The 20,831-nt window shown below is 48.9% G+C and overlaps 1 protein-coding gene across 17 annotated transcripts in view; it reads right to left on the bottom strand.

Annotated features, from left to right (window-relative positions):
- The window catches only part of GALNTL5 (polypeptide N-acetylgalactosaminyltransferase like 5), a 47,109-nt gene that overhangs the window by 4,177 nt on the left and 22,101 nt on the right, over window positions 1–20,831 (bottom strand). For 12 of the 17 annotated variants that reach the window (XM_016163941.2, XM_036230635.1, XM_036230629.1 and 9 more), the window contains 7 exons: window positions 15,638–20,550; window positions 15,184–15,304; window positions 13,251–13,417; window positions 10,578–10,700; window positions 8,858–9,107; window positions 6,939–7,056; window positions 847–1,785 (listed from right to left, as the gene is read on the bottom strand). In XM_016163941.2, the coding sequence (XP_016019427.2) occupies window positions 1,453–1,785; window positions 6,939–7,056; window positions 8,858–9,107; window positions 10,578–10,700; window positions 13,251–13,417; window positions 15,184–15,304; window positions 15,638–15,899 (1,374 nt within the window). In that variant the 5' untranslated portion in view covers window positions 15,900–20,550 and the 3' untranslated portion in view covers window positions 847–1,452. Of the gene's footprint in view, window positions 1–846; window positions 1,786–6,938; window positions 7,057–7,417; window positions 8,736–8,857; window positions 9,108–10,577; window positions 10,701–13,250; window positions 13,418–15,183; window positions 15,305–15,637; window positions 20,551–20,831 lie in introns of those variants that run through there. The other 5 variants (XM_036230638.1, XM_036230639.1, XM_036230630.1 and 2 more) reach the window with 5 other exon arrangements.

Below are 20,831 nucleotides of genomic sequence, written 5' to 3' on the forward strand. Positions count from 1 at the left end.
GTTATGTAAAAGATATATACTGTGAGTATGTGTGTGTTAACAAAAAGCCGTAAACAGTAATTTAGCGATGACTTCGAGAGGTGGAACTATGGGTTCAGAAAGCTTACTTTTTACTCCATTGAATGAGTAGGTTTTACCTTTTTAAAAAATCAGGAAATATAATAAACATATAAAACGTACATGAAAGATAAATGTGCAACTTAATGAATTATTGAAAAATCGACCCCCGTAAGGCTCCCTGGGTTGAGAAATAAACCTTTGCTAGTATCCCAGGAAGCACCTGCCTTGCCCTTCCTGATCGGAAGAATCCCTCCTCTTTGTTTTAAATGCTCTCCTGATTACGGATTCATTTCTTTGTTTTTCTAACTTTGATATCTAATTATACATGCCCAGATTACATGGCTTCATTCTACCCGTTTTAACTTTATAGAAACGGAATACCACCATATATTTATTCTATTGTGTTTGGCTGCTTTTGTTCACCATTATGTCTAAGATTTACCCATACTGTTATATCTACAGTTGGTTCATTTTCATCGCCGTATTGGTTAAATATATCATATTTGTCCATTCTACTCTTGATGAGTATTTGGGCTCTATTCATTTGGGGCCAACGTTGCTGTTTATGAACATTCTTGCTCGTGTGTTCTGGTGCAGAAAACCACGCATTTCTGCAGCATGTACACAGAATGGAATAGCCGGGATAGTCATATCTTTTACTTAATGTTATCCAACTGTTTTCCAAAAGGAGTTTGTGATGATTACCACTCCCACCATCGGTATCTGAGAATCCCTGTTGCTTGCCAACACTCGGTCCTATTAGACTTTTAACGTTTTTTTCTTTTCTTTTTTTTTTTTTTTTTGAATATAGGTGGCTGTGTAGAAATCTCTCACTTTAGGTTTTAATTCACATTGCCCCAATTACTAAAGAAATTGAGTATTATTACTTTTATCACTTAAAATAATAAATTAAGGGAACATTAGATCCAGACCAGGACCTATAACATCACGGAGATTCTTCCATACTTCTACTCGTGTGTCTGGTCAGAGGCCTTTTTGGGGTTACTGTCCGTGCTTGTTGTGCATGGATTCTTGCGAATTAAAATGGAGGCACGACTACGTGTCCCCCAGAGGTGTAGCCTTCTAGGTCCTGGCAAGGGGCTTCAGCCTTGGGGAGACGCGCAAATGAAGGCGCATGGCTTTGCTGCAGGAATCGTTGGCCGCTGGTGGAAAAGAGGTAGTGGAGGCTCCTGCGTGGTCCCCAGACTGGAGCAGCCACGTCACTGGGGAACCTCGTGGAGGAGGATGAGAATCTAAGGATTTGCCCATGGGGCTGACAGCAGGAGAGGGGTTGGCTTCAGAAGGGCAATCCTCGGGCTGGGGGGGAGAATGGACTCTTGAGTTGGCTGATTTATTGCTGAGACATCTGAATTTTGGTACAAGCATAACAGCTTAGAATGAACTAATTGAGAATACGGTCTGGAGATGGGGGACCAGTAGTGAACGGGGTGTTGCTAATTTAAGGAAAACTGGAGGGGGGGGGGGGAATCGATCTCCGGAAGTGCAGTAGAAGGCTCCTTTAGAGCAAGCCCACTCTGTGCTCTCGTCTTTCCAGATCAGAGACGTTTCCTGTACCTTGTACTCATCCAGCCAAACGTGCACCAGTCTGAGACTGTTATATGTCATGGCTTTGACAATTCTGGACGGATCAGAGAAGAGCTGCTTGGTGATGTGTCCTACTCGAGAGCAGGGCAGGATAAAGATTTGGCCCCCGCACATCCAGATCTAGGCATCAGAAACACAGAAAACATATTAACGTGCATTTGCCAGGGATGGGCAACTGCCGAATCCTTTCAACATAACAATAGCCAATGCTGACGAAGTTTCTTATTTCATGTGAGCCTCACGACAACCCTGTAATGTACGTGCTGTGATTATCCCCATTTTATGGATGGAAAAACTGATACGTAGTGTGGTTAAGGAGTTTGCCCCGTGACCTAGAGAGCTGCGGCGGCAGGGCCCAGGGTTCCAGCTCACGGCCGGCGCCCCGATGCTTAGTGATTCTGCCTCTCTCACACATGGCCAGTTCTGATGCCGATGATGCGTCAAGAGTGGGAAGATAGCGTGTCTTAAAATATTCCCGAACGGCACTCTGAGAGTGCCATCTTCGGAAGCAGTTGAGTATTCCCGGGTGTGAGCAAGTGAGGAGAGAAAGGCTGACCGTGGCCGAATTCAATTATTCATCTTTTTGAACTAAAATACTCTAGAGCACTTACTTTAAATAACTTTTTTTAATTACATAAAAGTAAAATGTGACGATCGAAAAACTGGCAAATGTGGGAAAGCACACAGAAGAAAATAAAAATTACTCTTTGTCCTAATACTCTGTTAGTCAGGATTCATCCAGGTAGATGTGCGGAACAGTGAAGCATGCATAGGCGTGTGTGTGTGTGTGTGTGTGTGTGTGTGTGTGTGTGCACGTGTGTAGGGGGAGGTCACCAACGCCTTCCCAAAGACACTACATCAAAGCCGTGACTGTGGACCATGGCGGTGGGGACAGACGAATGTGGACAGAGACAAGGGGTGATTTAGAGGTGAACTGGCCGGATCCGCTGAGGGAGATGAGGCACAGGAGACCCCCCAGGTCTTCGGGGAGGGGGGTGTCAGGTGGGCACATAGTGGGGGTGGTCGTCCACCGTAAAGGGAACAGGGGAGGAAGAACGGGCTAGAGGAACTAGAAAATAGTCCTGTTTTTGCACTGTTGGGGGTGGCACACCTAGGGGACGTTGGAAAGAGGGTGACCTGTGGGCGGCAGGAAGCACGCGCTTCTGACCAGAAGGAAGTGGGGAGGGGCCGGAACTGGTGTCATCGGCATAAAGTCGGGCACTGGAGTGTGTGACATGGATGAGGTTATGGAGCAGCAGGAAGAGGAGAGAGAGGGCCTTGCGGAAACCGCGCCGGGGCGGAGATGTTGGGCAGGTGGGCGGGGTAAGGTAACCCGGGGCGACGTGGCCAGGGCGTGGTCACAGGGCGTGGGTGGGCTCCGGGCCGCCTCCTCCCCGCAGTCTTGGAGATCCGCCTCTCTCGCCCTCTGCGGGCAGCAGGTGGGGTGTTTACCAATCACAGCATCCAAGGAGGTTCCGCCTCCCTGGGCCGAAGCGAACATGGCAGAACTTCTAAGAGCTTCGGTCTGGGGGAGGCAGAGAAACCGGCTTCTCGTGGCGGGTGGTCGTCCAAGTGTGTGGCAAGTGTGCCCCTGGAGCACTGCCCCTTGCCCCTGCCTGAGGACACCAGGATGGAGCACAGGCCCCGGGGGCCATGAGGCTGGCCGTGACACAGGCCGCTAGGGACAGTTCGAGGCTGGCCTACATTCTGCCAGGGAAGCCAAAGTGACATTCTGGAGCCGGGTTACAAGAACCACTCCAAGGCTGGGTGCGAGGCCGCGGTGGCCTGGGCACCTGCGAGTCACCACCCGCCACGAGCAATAGTAACTCTGAGATCCGAGCAGCTAAAACAAACTCAAAGCATCAGAGGCTACGGAGAAAAGTGACTTAGAAACGGCGGATTCCAGCCGGTCTCAAGGCCTGAACTCGAGTAGATAGTATGGAGCAGGAACTGAGAGGTTCGGAGCGCACCGCTCACGACTTCTGTGACTCCACTGCTCTGTGCCTCAGTTTCCCCATTATAAATAGGAAATAATGGTGATACCAACTTCACAGGTGTATTATGAAGATTAAATGAGTTACTACCTGTAAGATTGCAGAGCACTGCCTGTCACGCAGAGCCAGAACTTGGTAAACAAAGGAAACACCGCTTTAGCCTTTACGTTGTAAATGCCCCTTCATAGGGGAGCCATCTAAGACACACCTCCCCGAAGACAGGCCACGAATGACGCCTGGAAGCTTCGAGCTTTACGGCGTGAGAATCCACTTCGCACTGTTGCGCTGCCGTATCGTAGCGCCCGGCACAGTGCTTTGCGCGTGGCGGGTTCTCAGTAAACATTGGCGAATCACGAACGAGCGGATGACTGAGGACCGTGTCGTCCTCCGGACACCCCGCATGTGGCACGGCCTGACACAGACGATGGCTGTGTTTAACCCAAGCAGAACTCCTGAGAGGGCCCTGAACTAGAACTTTAGATTCGGGCGCTGTCGCCCTGCAGGTGTTAGTGACGGCCATGGGAGCTGACGCGGGTACGTGATGACAAATGCTCATACGGATGCTGGCCGACCAGAGCAGAGGGGCCGCCACGGCTCCTGGCAGCTCTAGCATGCAGACGCGAGGCATTCGGCTGGCTCGCGGCAGAGGTATTTTCCCCACAGGTAAGGAAATGACGGGCAGTATTAGCCAGCATGGCTTCACAGGTGCAAAATGGCTGACGTCAGCCTTGAACTCTGAGGAGCACACAGGGTAAGAAGAGAGGTCGACCAGAACGACGATCTTGGGAATACCCATTTTTTAGAGACGCACAGAAGACGTCCTGGGAAGGAAATTCAGCCCCAGCAAGCAATGGAAAGGGGAAGCAGAAATGTCCTACATCCAAAAAAAACTTCTGAAAAAGACTGGCCTGCAGCATCTAATGCTATACAGTAAGCTCAAGTACGTGGAAGACCAAGAGCCATCCATTGGACACACCAGTATTCAACGGGCGGCAGTTTCCAGAATAACATCACAAGACGCTCAGCTCAGGGCGCCCGGGGTGTCGATTTACTGGAACGGAGAGGACGTGAGAAATGGAGACGTATAGACAGAGAGGACCTTTTTCTCGGGAAAGACAGGTTACTTATCTTGGTCAGAGACCGCTGCCAGGGTCGAGACAGTCCTTTAGCTATTTATTAATTGGATGTCTGTTTATGAGAAAGGGAGATCCAAGCATACCGAAAAGACCGGAAGAGGCCATTAGGAACGGAGTGGTTGAAGATATTGAAGCGAGGGTAATTGATACATTGGAATAAGTCAGCTGTCATTAGTATCTGGAGGAAATACAGCACCAGAAAAAGGAATACACTCACTCTTCCTCTATGCATGTATCATGCACGAAATCGATTTTGTTCTGAGACACAAGAATGTGTTTATTAACTTAGCAGGTCCTGACAGGGGCCATTCCATATACTATATATATTCTCAGAGCCATGCAATAAAATGAGGACTAAAATCAATGAAACAAAGAAAAGTGCCAAAGGCACGGGTTTTATAAGACAATTCCCGGATCTAAAGAGAAGACATGAATGGAGAGGAGGCGGCGGAGGAGGAGGAGGAGGAGGAGGAGGAGGAGGAGCAGGAGGAGGAGGAGGAGGAGGAGGAGCAGCAGCAGCAGCAATGAAAACAACGAATTTACAAACGGCTGCCAATAGGGACTTGGAGAAAAATATACTGCCCTAGGTATTCCTATATTCATAATAAAGTATCTGAAGCGTTATGAAAGAAGTCTGTAACTTTAAACCAGCCAGAAGGAAGGAAGGAAGGAAGGAAGAAGGAGATGAAATCCAAACCAGAAAAAAATTCGGAGAAGGAAAATACGAAAAGCGAATGCGGTGAACAGTTCAACGCGTGCCAAGAGAACAAGTGAAAATCGAAGCAGAGCCCGGACAGACGACTGCGCAGAGCGCGAGGCACAGATGGCGGAATTTAAACTGGGATGATAACGGCTGCCGCTTACTACGCGGCTCCTGTCAATTCGTGGCTTAAACTGTTTTCTCTACACTGACATGTCTCTGTTGGGAAAAGAGACAAACGAGACAGAGAAAAATGAGGGGGAAAATGGCAGGGGTAACAATGCGGAGCTCACAGCCTGGATTTTTATGCACGGTCCCCAGCGATCGTTATGAAAACCTATTAGAATGTAGTCAGAAAACAAATGCTCATACATGATAAACATAGGAAAAACCTTCGAATGGTACCTTATGTTTTTTTTGGATTCTCTCCAGGAAGATTCACTTCGTGCTTTATTCTCTACCCCAATTATTTCATTAAATCTTCATAAGATTCCGAGAATGGCATTTATATTTACTTCTACTTAATGGGTGAGGAAACCGAGAACTAGAGAAATGAATGACTTGCCGAGAACCACAGAGCAAGTAAATGGTAGGGCTGGGACTCATGCTAAGGCCCAAGGCCCAGTGTTCTGACATCATAGGATTTTTAAAAATTGAAATCTATTTTTTTTTTTTTAGCTGTAATTCATATGCTACAAGAAATCCGCCCTTCGAAAGCATACAGTTTAATGATGTTCAGCATTTGCGCAACACTGGGAAAGCATTGCCACTATGGAGGACATTTTTAGCACCCCACCCCACCCCACCCCCGGAAAAAAAGAAACCTGGACCCTTTAGCAGTCTAGCTCCTTCCTCTAGCCCCAGGCAACCCCGAATCTACTTCCCGTTTCCATGGATTTGCTTAGTCTGGATATTTTGTATGAATGGACTCATATAAATATGTGGCTGGCTTCTTCCACGTGCCATAATGATGCCAAGTTTCATCCGTTTTGGAATGAGTATCTCAGACTTTAAGAGTTAGGAGGCAGTTCAGACATCCTCTCCCGAGTCCTGCCATTTAACAGACGGAGAAACTGAGAACTACGATCGCCCATATACTCAGTGGCCTCCAGGTGCCCTCCTCCTAATCCTGCGTTATTCCCACTGCAGTAAGACTAAGACTATCAGTATAAGAGAAAAGAATTCCACAAGTAGATTAAAGGTATTATATTAATTTGATACCATACATTAGAAATAACATAGGGTAAGAAATCTGAAGTTCTATTAAATGTTTTCAATTTTTGCAAGGAGTCTCATGAATTGCATATTTCGTGAGACGTCCGAATGGTACTGGACACTCGTGTGGAAAAATGGCATAATTGCCGCTGCAGATTACGTGACTTAAAGTTAGATTTCGCTCTCTATGTACAAAGGTTACTGTTTAAAAAACAAAATCTGAATTACCCTTAGCGAAAGCTCCAAATTCTCCCCTCCCCAGAGGTCCATGCCCTTGTCGTACTGTCCGATCTCATTAAAATAATGCCTCCTTATAGCAAAAATTCCTCCGGCCATCGCAGGAGACCTAAAAAGGACACGTAAATAGTCAGTCGATTTCAAGACTCAGTTATTACGAATTTCTGCCAAGATTATATTGAACAATTGTGATAACGTAGTTAAAAACTAGAAAACCATCATATTAACTAATACTGAAATGATCTTAACATACATTTAAGTATGCAAAAATTATTAAATTAAAACCATAACGACCCCAAAGAAGGCAATAACTTTGACTTAGCTCCCACCAAGTTATGCAGGCGATATATATTAAATGTTGTCTTGTTCAGAGGGAAAATTACCTTTAGAATGTGAGTTTGCCATGGGGATGACGGTTGAACTGGGGAGAGGAGTTCAGAGACCCGCCCTCCCCTTCTGAGGGCATTAAGTGAGTTGTAAGTGAGTTTATTTCTGAAAAAACAATCATGTTGCAAAGCGACCTTTTTTGTTTGTTTGTTTACCAATAGAGGACCCAATATACCAAATTAGTTTTAAAATAACCGCAGGTTCATTCGTTCATTCATTCATTTGTTCAAAAGAGTGTCCGTCAAGCATCTATCATGCATTAGGGACGGATGAGTGAGGCAGAGGCGTGAGTCGGGGTGTCAGGCGGAGCGCACCGCCGTGGTCCCAGAGGATGATGGAATCCTGCGGAGCGGGATAGCCACGATGCGGCCAAACCCGCGATGCGGCCAAAGCCGCGATGCATTCTGAAGACAGAGACAGCAGATGCGCCCACGGGTGGGATGTGGGGTGTTGGAGGGAGAGAAGGGGAGGCGCCAGGGCTCGGGGCCTGGGGACCTGGCGAGTGGAGGTGCCGTGCGCTGTGAGGGGCGTGCTGTGTTCGGCACTCCAGTGGCGATGCCAGGAGGCGGTCGGAGGGGCGAGCCTGGCGTTCTGAGAGAGGTCGGGGCTGGAGATGCGGACATGGGAGTCGCCAGCGTCAGGGGCGCGTGATCCCTCCGTGAGGAGGGGGCGTGGAGTAGAGGACCAAGGACTGAGACTTGGGCACTTCGACAGTCAGAGGCTGGAGAGAAGTAGAGGAACGAGCAGAGATGGAGGCCAGGGGACCGTGGGGTCGGGGGTCCGGGAGGAAGCCCTGTCGAGAGAAGGGAGAGCCCACCGCACGGGCACTGCTGCGGGCCGGAAGGGACAAGGGCTGAGGACCGAACGCTGGGTTTAACAAGGTCTGGCTGGGGGAGGGAACGAAGCCTGATTAAAACGTGTTTCAGAGACAGGAGCTAACAGAGGTGAGGATAAAGGACTTCCTGGGCCACAGTGTTAGGCACTTTACTCATGTGGTTTGTGAAACAAGGAGATGACGAGGAAAAGAAGAGAAATGGGCTTGGCGGCCACCGTTATCAGTAAATGGGAAAAGTGACCTGGACGAAATGCCTCATGAATGCAGTGACAACTCACAGTATTCAAACCGTTCTCACATTTGGACGTACGGATTTCAAGGCTAATAATCTCGGGAAATCAGGTTCATCTCAACCTGTGAAAGGACAGGTAGAAGCAGCCCTGGGGTAAGTATTTTATAACTGAATTCGGCAAAGACATCGCCCACAGCGCTGACCGGCGCACAGCTGGCTCCTGAGACCCGAGTCCACGTTCCGAGGGTGGACATCTGCCATCGGGGGGACACGCCCCAGGGGGCTGCTGCGAACTGGGGCGCGATGCTCATTTTCAGTGGAGAAAACACGAAACCTACCAAATTCCATTATCACAGACTTTTAGAAACAAGGCAAATAACAAAATCCCATTAAGCCCAAGAAATCGGAGGAGCGCTCCGCACAATGCCACTTGCCCGCATCCAGAGGAAATCTCACCGGATGGGTCTAGTCAGTCCTTCCGGTCCATCCAGCTCATAGGAGAAAACATTGTCCCATCTAAACTGCAGATACCAGTTGAAAGCTCCTCTCACCAGAGGGGAGGGCTTGTATTCCAGGGTCGTGGAGTCGATGACATCTATCACGGGGCACACGACCATTCTGCGGTCCTTGGAGATGGCATACAGCAGGGGCTCCAGCCACACGCGGTTCACCTCACAGTGGCTGTCCAGGAACACCAGGACGTCCCCTGGGGAAGCAAGAACAGGCCGGTGTTGGTCCGTACGGACGAAATATCTACCGACCCAAATCAAAGTTCAGAACGACCAATCTGTCGAGCATTTGCTATGTGTTTGGGTCTCCAGGCGCTTTCAGTTCCGTCGGGGGAGACAGGAGACACATACTCTGTTTGGAACCAGAAACGTGGGACATTGTGTGCTTTGGATTGTTCAGAAGTCGCTGGTGAACGCAGTCAAGAGCGGGTTTCGGGAAGATTCTAAAGAAGCAGGTGGAACAAGAGCTGGCCTTCGGTTAAATGTAGTTTAGCTTGGCTTTGCTAGATCAGCTCGATTTAGCAAATGTTTACTACGAGGACACTTTCGTTGGTGTTTAGTTTGGTGCTCGGGATGCAAAGATGCACAATAATTATTGCTCTTGAGTTCAAGCTTTAACGAGGTTCTATTCTGCTCAGAGAATGAGGGGGGAAATTGCACGGCCAACAGAAAGGAAAAAGAAAATGTGTTTGGTGATGTCCAGGGCGAGCGCTGGGGCTGTTCTTTGGCACGATCTTTTTTGTTTGTTTGTTTTAGGATGATTTGGCAGTATCCATCAAAATGTAAAAGAAGAATTCCTTTTGCCCAGCAATTCCACTTTTAGCCATTTATCCCACAGGCGCAAGCATACATTTGCACAGAGATAGATAAATGGATGAGAATTGCCAGCGAAGCATTTTTTTTTTTTTTTGAGGAATAGTAAAAAATAAAAATCATTTGAAAAATGGCTAAGCAAATGGTGGCCATCCATTCATGCCATACAGAATGACCACACTATGATCAAAAAACTGACGTTAAGTCTGAAGTCCTGTCATGGGAAAAGTTCCAAAACATTAAAATTAAATTAAAAGAGTGAGTCTCAGGACAGCACAGTGTGATTCTATAGATCGAAAAATCCTTAAAGCTGTATGGACACACACACGTGCGTTCATGCACGAAACCCACCGTCCGGAAACGCACGCACCACGCTGTGTGAGCGGCTTGTGTTGCGTCCGGGACGATGAATATGTTTTGTCTGTGCTGTCGGGTGAGAGCACGTCTCCATCGCTTAGGCCAACACGGAGAAAGAGAATCCGATTCTGCTGTTATTTGGGATCTACAGCAAGGCCTTCTCCCCTGCTTCCCGCACTCCCAACAAGCGTGGCTCCCGCGAGCACCCCCGGGGGCTCCCTGGGTCTCCGGCTCCACTCGGAGTCTGCATCTGGGGGCTTCGCCCTCCAATGGGGGCTGACATCATGGTCCCTGCCAAGGAATCTCTCCTACTGGGAATAACAAACCAACTACTTGCAGTCAAAAGAAGGCTAAAGACTCATGTGACTGAAATCCATGCCCGCTCTCCGTTTCTACCAGTGGAGACATGGACTGTCTCTACGAGGGTTACTTCTGCACCGGCAGAAAGAGGCCTGAGACGCAAACACTGGGTCACGTCCCCAGAAAGATGTTCGCACCTGAAGCACGAGACGCTCCGATCAGCCGTGCCCGAATCAGCCCCTCTCTCCTTCTGTTCCGTATTAATTTGATCTTTCCCCGAAACATTTCCAGGTGATGGTCTAGTTTTTCTTTCAAATCATCTGAGGGGGAAAAAAAAAAAACATCCAACACTTGGCAGTTTGTAAACTGTAACTATAGAAATGAAAAGTTTGTCATCATTTCAATTGCTTCCCAAAAACCATGCTAATCCACAGACGTCCTAACTTTAAAAGAAAGTTTTATCTCACGGAAGGAAGAGAAGGACAAGCGATTCGGCATCAAAGTCAACTGTAAACATTGTTCTACGTTTTTGGTGAAATACCTCGATTTTAATAAATCACTATGAAAACTTTAACAGAAAAGGCATGAGTTATTCCACTTTGGAGCAATCTGACTTTATTACTAACAGTGGTACTTAAAACGGCTTAGGCAAGCCGTCCGGCCCCTAGTCTGTTTCCTGGTCGGCGAGAAGCGATGTCCGCCGTATTCCTTGCCCTGCTGTAGGGAGAGCAGGTGTTAGAGGCCTTGCACCGAACGGCCACTTAATATTTGGAGGGTAATACGATGATGATAAAGGAGGCCGGGCTCAGGCCAGATGGATGCAGATGCCCCAGAGTTTAAATTCCTAAGTCCTAGGACTCTGGACCAGGAGGCAACAGTGGAGCAGGTTCCTTGTCATCTGGGCGAAGGCGGGATCTCCTTCCTTGTCTCTAAGAAGAAGGCGGGGCCCTGCTCAGAGGCACTGATGGGGTAGGGGCGGCGGCTCGGCTCCCATGCCTGCAAACACCTCTCCAACAGCCAGGACGCGGAGGAAGGCTGGGAGCCAGCTCGAGGAGATGAAGGCCTCCTGGCGACGGTGGTCTCTGACAGCGAGTGGAGGGCCTGGGTATTTCAGAAGATGGCCGTGTTGCTGGTTTGTCGTCAACAGGGACCCGGGCTCTGGATAAGCTGGATGGCAGCAGGTCGGCTCTGGACATGGCTCTCAGGTAACTCAGTGGGGGCTGGTCCCCAGGCCCGTCCACTGCCCCCCACCCAGGCTGAGGGAGCCGTGGGCAGTGCCAGCCAGTGTCAGCTGGGAAAGGCAAGCCGCAGTTCAGAAACGTCTCCGATAGGCCCACGCAAAATCACCGCAAGTTAAAAGCAGGAATGCGTCCATCCTTGGCCCCATCGGAACCCGGAACGCTCCGTTTCCCATGTTTTCTGGGTCGAGGCCCCGTGGGAGTCAAAGACTAAGCTCGTTGGTGGGGCGGGTAAAGCCACCACAAGCCACGTGACCATGGATCCGGGAGGAGATGCAGAAAAGTCTGGTCTGACTGCACAGCCATGTCTTGATTGGCAGCAGTGAGTCCCCTGATGACTAAAGAATGTATGAACGGGTCACCAGGTACATCTCCGAAGTCACGGCGTGGCTCTGGAAGGCTGGGGGAGGTGTCCTGGGGCCGTCCTGGGATGGTATCCCCACGGCACAACCCCTGTCCCTCTGGGTGAGCAGGAACAACTCCACGGTCTAGCGGAAGATCCCGCTCTGGCCCCTGCTGCTCATGGCTCTGCTGGGGGCTCCTTGCCCAGCACGTGGCCACACGTCTTGCTCCCTACGACTGATCCGAGCATCTCTCCAAGAGCCCTCCCACGCACAGGACCAGAAATGAGCAGTACTGGGCCCCTGTGATGTGGGTGGCCCCCGCAGAAACAGTGCCTGGCCAACACGTGGAATTCCTGAGCATGGCCGCCATTAGCGTGAGTTACAGTCTACCTTCGAGTCGAGGCATCTACAGTTTCTCCCTTTTCTCGCTGTTCCTGCTGTTTCTCCTCTTTTTCATCCTCACCCCGCAGTGGGCCCGATTCACAGTGGGCTGAGAAAACGTCCAGGCGGGAAACCGGTGTGACCCTGACTCATCGTCGCTGCCACAGGACGTGGATGCCGCAGGGACCCGCAAACTCCCAAACTCTCTTCACGAGTCTGGGTCCCCTCGGCTGGCCTCCGGTTCGTAATTGAGCAGTGAAAAATACAACTGATTTCAAACGCTAAGTGTAGTTAATCGGATTTTGGACTCATGCCATGACTCTTTAAACCAGGGAGCAGGAAGAAGCATGTAACTGTAGTTGGTCCATGTCTCTGGATCGTGTCTCTTCCTGGCATTTTATCCAGATAAAATTTAAACAATGCCCTTCTGCAAGCAGTTGCCTTTTTATACTCTGCTTTGACGTCCAGCCCTCCTCCGCGATGCTACGCTCACGTAAAAATGACCAAAATACAGAACTCCACACTCGCCATGTTTTCTCCCATCTCCGGGCCTTTACAAAGCTGTTCCCTCTGCCTAAAACACTCTCCCTTTCCTCTCCAGAAGTGGATAACTCCAACTTACCCCTCTGTCTTTCTGGATGACACTTCTTCCTGAACGTCCCTGGTGATCTCTGCCAACCAGGCTGGTGCCCCTGCGTTCACCTCATGGGGGCATTAACCACCCCACTAGCCCAACACAGGGATGAGGACCGGATCTCACACCCCCACCACCCAGGACAGCGATGGCACTGGGCACGGTGCCTGCCTCGACGCCCACGAACACTGCCCTGTGTATAAAATAACTCGCACACCATCGGAGAGAGCGCTGCCCTCACAGCAGATGGGACCGACTGTTGTTCCGTCTTACCGAATTCGCTCATGTCATCCACCAAAATAATTTCTTCGAGGATACGGGGCGGAGTGAGGTTTATGACACTGGACACTGTCCGAAACAAGGCATTAAATTCCTCATTGTGGAAACAAATGACAACGCTGGCAGTAGGTAGACTGACTGGGTAATGTTTCCTTCGACACCTGCAGGCACAAATGGGGCGGGGGAGAATGATTCATCTCAAAGCCTTAGATGTTTTGGAATCTCAGCAACCTGGTTCCGAACCATATTACAAAGCTATAGTAATCAAAACGGTATGGCTCTGGCCTAAAAACAGACACACGGATCAATGGAACAGAATAGGGAGCCCAGAAATAAACCCATGCGTGTACGCTAAATTAGTTTACGATAAAGTCGCCAAGAATGTACCATGGGAAAAGGAGAGTCTCTTCTATAAATGATATTGGGGAAACCAGATAGCCACTTGAAAGAGAATAAAACTGGACCACTGTCTTCCACCATACACAAAAAGGAACTCAAGATGGATTAGAGGTTTGCATGTGAGACCTGAAACCATAAAACTCCCAGAAGAACGCAGGCGGACAGCTCCTTGACCTCGGATCTGACACCAGAAGCAAAAGCTACACAAGCGGAAATAAAAATGTGGGACTACATCAAACTGAGAAGCTCCCGCTGAGAAAAGGGAACCCTAAACAAAACGAAAAGGCATTCTACCGAACGGGAGAAAATATTCGCAAATCGCATATCTGGCAAAGGGCTCATATCTAAAATATATCAAGAACTCATACAACGCAATAGTAAACCAACCAACCAACCAACCAATCTGATTAACGAATGCGCATAAGACCCGAACAGACATGTTTCCAAAGAAGACATATGCATGGCCGACAGGTATGTGAAAAGATGCTCGCCATCACTAATCATAGGGACATGCAAATCCAAAAAAAAAAAAAACATGATGAGATATCACCTCACACCTGGTAGAACGGCTGTTATTAAAAAGACAAGAACTAACAAGTGTTGGTGAGGTGCACTGTCGGTAGGAATGTAAATTGGTACAGCCAGGAAGGAAAACAGAACGCCTGTTACTCAACACAAATAAAAATACACCTACCATATGGTCCAACGATTCCACTTCTAGGTATTCATTCCAACAAAAAGAAAACACTAACTCGAAAAGATATCCACACCCCCATGTTCACTGCAGCATTGTTTCCAATAGCCGAGGCTATTGGAAACAACTAAGTGTCCATCGGTGGTTAATGGATAAAAAACTGTGAGCTAGACAGACAGATAGACAGACAGATAGACAGACAGACAGATAGATATAGATACAGATATGACACGAAAAGTTCCATTAAAAAACTGAACCACAAAAAAGAGATCTTGCCATTTATGGCGACGCGGGTGGACCCTGAGGACATTATGCTACGTGAAACAAATCAGACAGAAAAATACGAATGTAGATGATCTCCCCTACAAGTGAAATCAAAATAAAAGCCCAAGAACTCACCCCCACCCCCCTAAAAATTGAACAAGCTTACAGATAGAACAGACTGGTGGTTGCCAGAGGCAGGGGGTGGGTGAAATGGGTGAAGTGGGGGGGAGGGGGCAAAAGGTACAAACTTCCAGTTATAAATAAACAAGCCGTGGATACGATGTGCAGCATGGTTACTGTAGTTAATAAGTACAGCATTTTTGAAAGTTGCTAGGAGAGTAGATCTTAAAAGTTCTATCGCGAAAAAAATATATATATATTTATATATATATATATATATATATATATATATATACTTTCGTAACTATGTATGGTGACCCATGTTAACTAGATTTGTTGTGGCGATTGTTTCGCAACATATTACTAACATCAGATTGTTATGTGGTACACCTGAAACTAACACGTTATACATTAGTTATATCTCAATATGAAAAGTCAGGAAAAACATACATTTTATCCCTGGTATCTGGCACGAGTCTCTCTACGCCCAAGCTTTTACTGAGAACAGCATTAAATCCATAGTCGAAAAATCCACGAACAAGTTTTGGGTCCGTATAGTTAAACTTCTTAACTGCAAGAAATGGTCATTAGAATCGCATAAGTTGTGGCTGGCTATCATCACTTTGATAAAGGGGCGAAGTTTTTAACTGTACCCATTAAAATTTACGTCTGTGAAAAACAAAGTGATATAAAACATATACTGCAAACTATATTTAAAAATCGCTCAATTTAGGAGGTATACACAACATGCCTATTTTATTATTTTCTGTATGTAGTATATATTTCATAATTTAAAAATTGAATTGCTTTTTAAAAAAAAAAAACAATTCCCTGAGTCTTCCAAACACGACATTTATGTCGTTTCCCCCTTAAAATGGCTAACAGAGAAAATAAGAATACTCACCTAATTTTGAAAATGCCTCCCCTTCTTCGGTTTCATCTCTGTTAGGCCTTTTAACTCTTACACGTGGTTTCGGTATTTTCCCTGAGCCGTGGAGAATTATCTCTTGCAATTGTTTATCAAGGGACCAAACTGATGTCGCCTCCGGGGTCTTCTCCGGCCAGTCGCTCACATAATTATGGCATAAATAAACAAACGACAGCACTGTCCAGATCCCAAATGTCAAAGATCCACAGAGTAAACACTGAATTATGACATGTCTCATTGTAAACCTAGCATTTTTTGAGGGTCCATCCAATTTCCTAAATCAGAAGGATTTAAGAGAAGCTATATATTTAGATATCTCAGCGGATCATCTACTTGGCTTAAGTTCAATTTTCGGTTTTAAAAACAACCATTTTGATAGCAGTGCTTATCATATACTTTGATAAAGTGTATTTTTTTTCAATCATCAAAAACTTTTAAAGCTGATACGCATAAGACTATGTAACATCAAAATGCACGACACGCTTCTAAAACACACACTATCATTTCGAGTCACTGGCCCTTGCACGCGAGCATGTAGCTAAAGGAAATAACGGGAAAGATGGTGTATTCGTTCCTTATACACGCTCAATCCATCTTGGAGTGACAGTCTAGTTCTCTGTTAAAAAATCAGATTTGACACAGTCAGACTTAAATATATATATATAAACATACAACATCACACGATGGAAAGAAAGCAGGCAATAAAAGCCGTGGCTCATCAGTGAGGGGACTATGCAATGGTACAACCATTTGGGCGACATCTAGTTACGCTGAATTTACACGCATCCCCGGAAGTACACCCTGAAGAGATTCTCGTGAGACAAGGACAAGAATGTTTATCGAAGTGATATTTGTAATGGAAACGAGACACAAATTAAGTTTCCCTCAGCAGAGAGCTGATAAGTGGGGCTATTCACCAAACTGGAAACGAACCAGCTGGAGCTCCTTGTGTTAATGTTGTCAAATCTAAAAGAATGATGTTGTGCAGAAATAAAAACATAGGATAGGTCCCATGCTACCTATACATGTTTACACGAAAGGCAGTGCGATCGTTTATGGGTACGATGCATGTAGCCGGCGTGCACAAATGTAGGGTAGTGATTGTTTCCATGGGACAGGATATTGAGGAGAATAAAGAGTTCCTATTAAGTTCTTAATGCTTATTAAAAAAAAAAAAAAAAACGAAAAAAGCTATGAAATAAACGTGGCAAAGTGATGAGGCTTGATTAAGCTCGATGACGTATACACGGCGTTCATGACACCTTTCTCTGTATTTCCCTTATGTTGGAAATATTTCATAATGTATCGGAAAAGAAGAAGAAAGCCTTGAGAGGCTTCCTTTCAAGACGGTGGATGGCATGCCTGTGCCTGTCCCCTCTCTCTTCTGGCTCAACCGGGAATCAAAGCAGAGCCGCCCACCCCGCCCCGCCCCGGGGAGAGAGTGGTCCCGGGAACACCAGGGCCGATGTCAGCACGGGTTGGGGAGACAGGAAGCCCCTGGACGTGTGATTACGATGCGGAAGGACAGGAGAAGTCGCAAGTCCCAGTGTGCCGTGCAACGGGCCGAGCTCGGCCCAGGGCGGCTGAGGGCCTGGAGGCCCGGGCATGCCAGGGGATGCCCGGGCCGGCTTTGGGAAAGGCCGCGTGCGCACGTGCCGAGCAGGCAACTCTCCTCACCAGCCCCCTGCACAGAAAAGTCAAGGGGGAGCCCGGCACCTGCTCCTCTGGAGAAACGGAAGTGCAGGCGCGTGGCCTCTGCAGAGGGAGACTCGATGTGGGGCGTTTGGACCACGCCGCCCTCCCGCGCGTGAGGATCCGGGGAGCCAGGCTGTCACGGACGTGAGGCGGGAGCCGGGAGGATCATTCCAGAGAACAGGCGTGGCCAACAGGGCGGCCGCCTCCTGCACGTCACGCTGAAGACAGCGTCCCTGTGGCTCACGTCAGACACCCGGAGGTGCCAGTCGGCGCGTTAGTGCCCCGCTTCCGAATCGTGATGGGACGCCGTTATGGACTGAACCGTGTCCCCAAGTGTCACCTGCTGAAGTACGAACTTCCCACGGGACTGCGTTCGGAGGCAGCGTCTCACAGAGGTGAGAGCTTAAACAGGGGCATACGGGGGCCCTAAGCCAATCCAAACCAGCGCCCTTATGAGACCACCTGACGAGACCCCAGGGGAGCGAGCGCAGAGCACAGGCCACGGGAGGACACGGTGAGCAGGTGGCCTCCTGTGAGCCAAGGGAGGCGGCGCTGGGAAGGAGGCTAAGAAGGGGGCTTGGGGGCTGGGTCCCTGCCAGGCTGGCTGGGCCCGAGGACTCGCTGCCGGTGGGAAGGTGGCCTTCTGACAGGCCTGGCATGCCTCGGGGCGCACCTGTTACCCCTTCACGGGCGGTGACCTGGGGTGGAAGGGACTGTTCTGGCTGGCACCCTGCAGGACGGGGGCGAGGAGTAGTCTTAGAAACACCGAGGAATCAGGTGGCTGTCGCGGACGCTACAGGTGCATCTGAGAAGGGCGATGACAGCTGAGGGGGCTCGGTCACTAATTCAAGGCAAAATGTCAGTCACGGGGCGTCCTGAGCATCACCGGAAGGGACTCCTGTCTCCTGCACCCGAAGGACAGACAAGGCTGAGGGGCGCGCCCGAGGCTGGCCACGAGGGCAGCAGAGCTCCGGGGAGGGTCGACTCTCAGCCCTGGCTGGTCATCTATCTGGGGAAGGGGGCAGACTCTGAGGCTGGCATGCGGGTGTCTGGGTGGGGACAAGTCTGAAGCCCTCGGTGCGCGGGGACCCTCTGGGCCTACGGAAATGGCGCCTCCTCATTCATGGCCCGCTCAGCGCCGCTGCTTGAGAATGACGGAGAGGCGGCAGCTCTGCAGGCAACATGTGCCCTGCCCCGGGGTCGCCCCCAAGTCCCCTCCTGGCTACCAGGTCAACGACGAAGACCGAGTGACAGCCTAGCCTGGCCGGGAAGGTGCTAGGCCAGCTCAGGGGGGCAAGAGGGTGCTCCCCTCCCCCAGAGAACTGCAGGACCAGGCGACTTGACCCAGCGGGTCAGGGGCCCGGGCTTGACGACCCGTGGGCATAAAGCCGGGTGAGGGAGAGTCCGTCAACCCCTGAGCACTCTGCGAGGACGCAGCACGTGACGCCCTGACCAGCACCCCGGTCGCACGAGGAAGGCTCACTGATGGAATGAACGGCACTTCACAAACGGAATCTCCGATTATGCAAAGAAAAGGGATCAAATGTGTAAGAGACGATTGAAAAACAACTGGAAACAGAACGAAGCTGTTTTCACTCTAAATCCCACCAACTCTTCCTGTGAAATGTCTGAATTCTGAGAGATGTCTTTTTCGACTCTCTCCAAACCCCAAAAGCCATGAGAGACTAATTAAAAGAGAACATGGGTGAGGGGAGACAAGCAAACTGAATATACATGAATGTACGAAACACACGCACGAATTCGTTTAACAGTATCATTACTAAAAAAGCAGAATAAACCCATATTCTCTACAGGGATTCTACTAGATGCAGGAAAATTGGGGAGACGTTCTCTTTCGACGTGAACGCTTATAAACCCCGCCCTGATTTTTTTATTTTCCTAATGTATGGTTTCTTGTATTACATTTTTCTCAAGGCAGATCCCAGTTCTCTGGAATCTGCATGCCATCCACCCCACCCCCAACCACGGCCCCACAAAACCCTACCGAACGGCAGGTCGAGGAGGTCTGTGGCCGACTTTTCGACTCAGTCCCCTCAGAAGGAAGCCATGTTCAGTTTTCTTCTTCTCTAAAATATGTTGAATTTACATGCTAGAAAAATACAGAATGTATAAAACATATTTCAACGATGGTTTGTATGTATAGCAAACAAAATTCTAAATGCCTTAACCCCCCCCCCAGGTGTTAATTAAAAGAATCTTATAAAGAGGAAAAAAATGCTAATAACTGTTAACATACACGCCCACATGCAAGTACACCCACCCGCCGAGAAACCAGAACCCTAAACTAGGTCTGGATATAATCTTTGCGTTTTGTTTAAAATTGTGAGTCTTCAGAGTCAGGAAAACATGACCGTGCTCTAGATGATATCACAACTCATTTTTCTGTAAATAACCTGTGTCTGTAACCCTTCGGTTCCTAGGACAATCATAGTAAGATCTCCATGCAAGACCTGTGACTTCCTGATACCACGAAGGGCTCGTTTCTCTCTTTTTTTTTTTTTTTTTTTTGAGTAAATAACACTGTCGCTTGGTGTAAATCTTAAGAAGCACAAAGGGGTACAAAATGAAAATTGGCGCTGATCTTCAAGAACCAAAGTCACCGCCACGCCCAGTCCGCCTCCAGGGTGACCTTACCCATCCTGGGAGCCAGAAACGCTTTTTTTAAAAAAATCGGATCTTTTCAATGCTAATCCCCAGAGCCAGCAGCTCACTCGAGGTTCAGCGGTACGGTGTGCTGCTTCCACGGACTGGAGAGGGACGCCCCCACATCCACCCCCCCGTTTCCGTTCCCACACCCAGCACGTGGAGCTCGCCGGCCCACCACTGACAATTGCAGTGGCCGCTGCGCAGTTAATGCGTTTTCCAGGCCAAGACAGAGGCGGATTTAGGCAGGAGCGTAGGCTGACCAGTCTGAAAGGGGGGACTTTTCTGAATGGCTGACTTCGTGGCCCCCGGGTCCTGGGAATATCCTTGACTGCGTCGGGTGGTCCAATGTGCACTGCATGGCCGTGCTCCAAGCACAGCATCAGGCTGCCTCACAAAGCCCTGTGACGTCACACAGGAGGTCCCAGCCCCCAGCGGCCCCCGTCAGCCCCTGCCTGGAAGCTTCCGTCGGCAGGTGGAATCGAGGATGTCTGAAGGTCTGGGGTCCTTGGAGGAAGTCTCTCCTTCGGCTGAGGAAACAGGAAAAGCCTCGTGACGGGCAAGTCGGAATCCTAGCCTTCTCTAGGCGAGGCCTCATTTTTAGCTCTTTCAAAATAAACTTAAGAACAAGCTTTAAGTACATCGGGAGTGGCTTACAGATGAACGAAAGGGTTATTTGGCGGCCTTTTAATTTTTATTCTACATTGCTCAACATTTAGACATTAGCAGATGAGTTTGGCCAAAAGCTTGTGAAATTTCCTCTTTCTGAACATGTCTGAGCAGATTCGACCCTCCCCGCCTGAGGCTGACT

This window comes from Rousettus aegyptiacus, unplaced genomic scaffold (assembly GCF_014176215.1).
Source record: "Rousettus aegyptiacus isolate mRouAeg1 unplaced genomic scaffold, mRouAeg1.p scaffold_m13_p_13, whole genome shotgun sequence".
Taxonomy (NCBI): domain Eukaryota; kingdom Metazoa; phylum Chordata; class Mammalia; order Chiroptera; family Pteropodidae; genus Rousettus; species Rousettus aegyptiacus.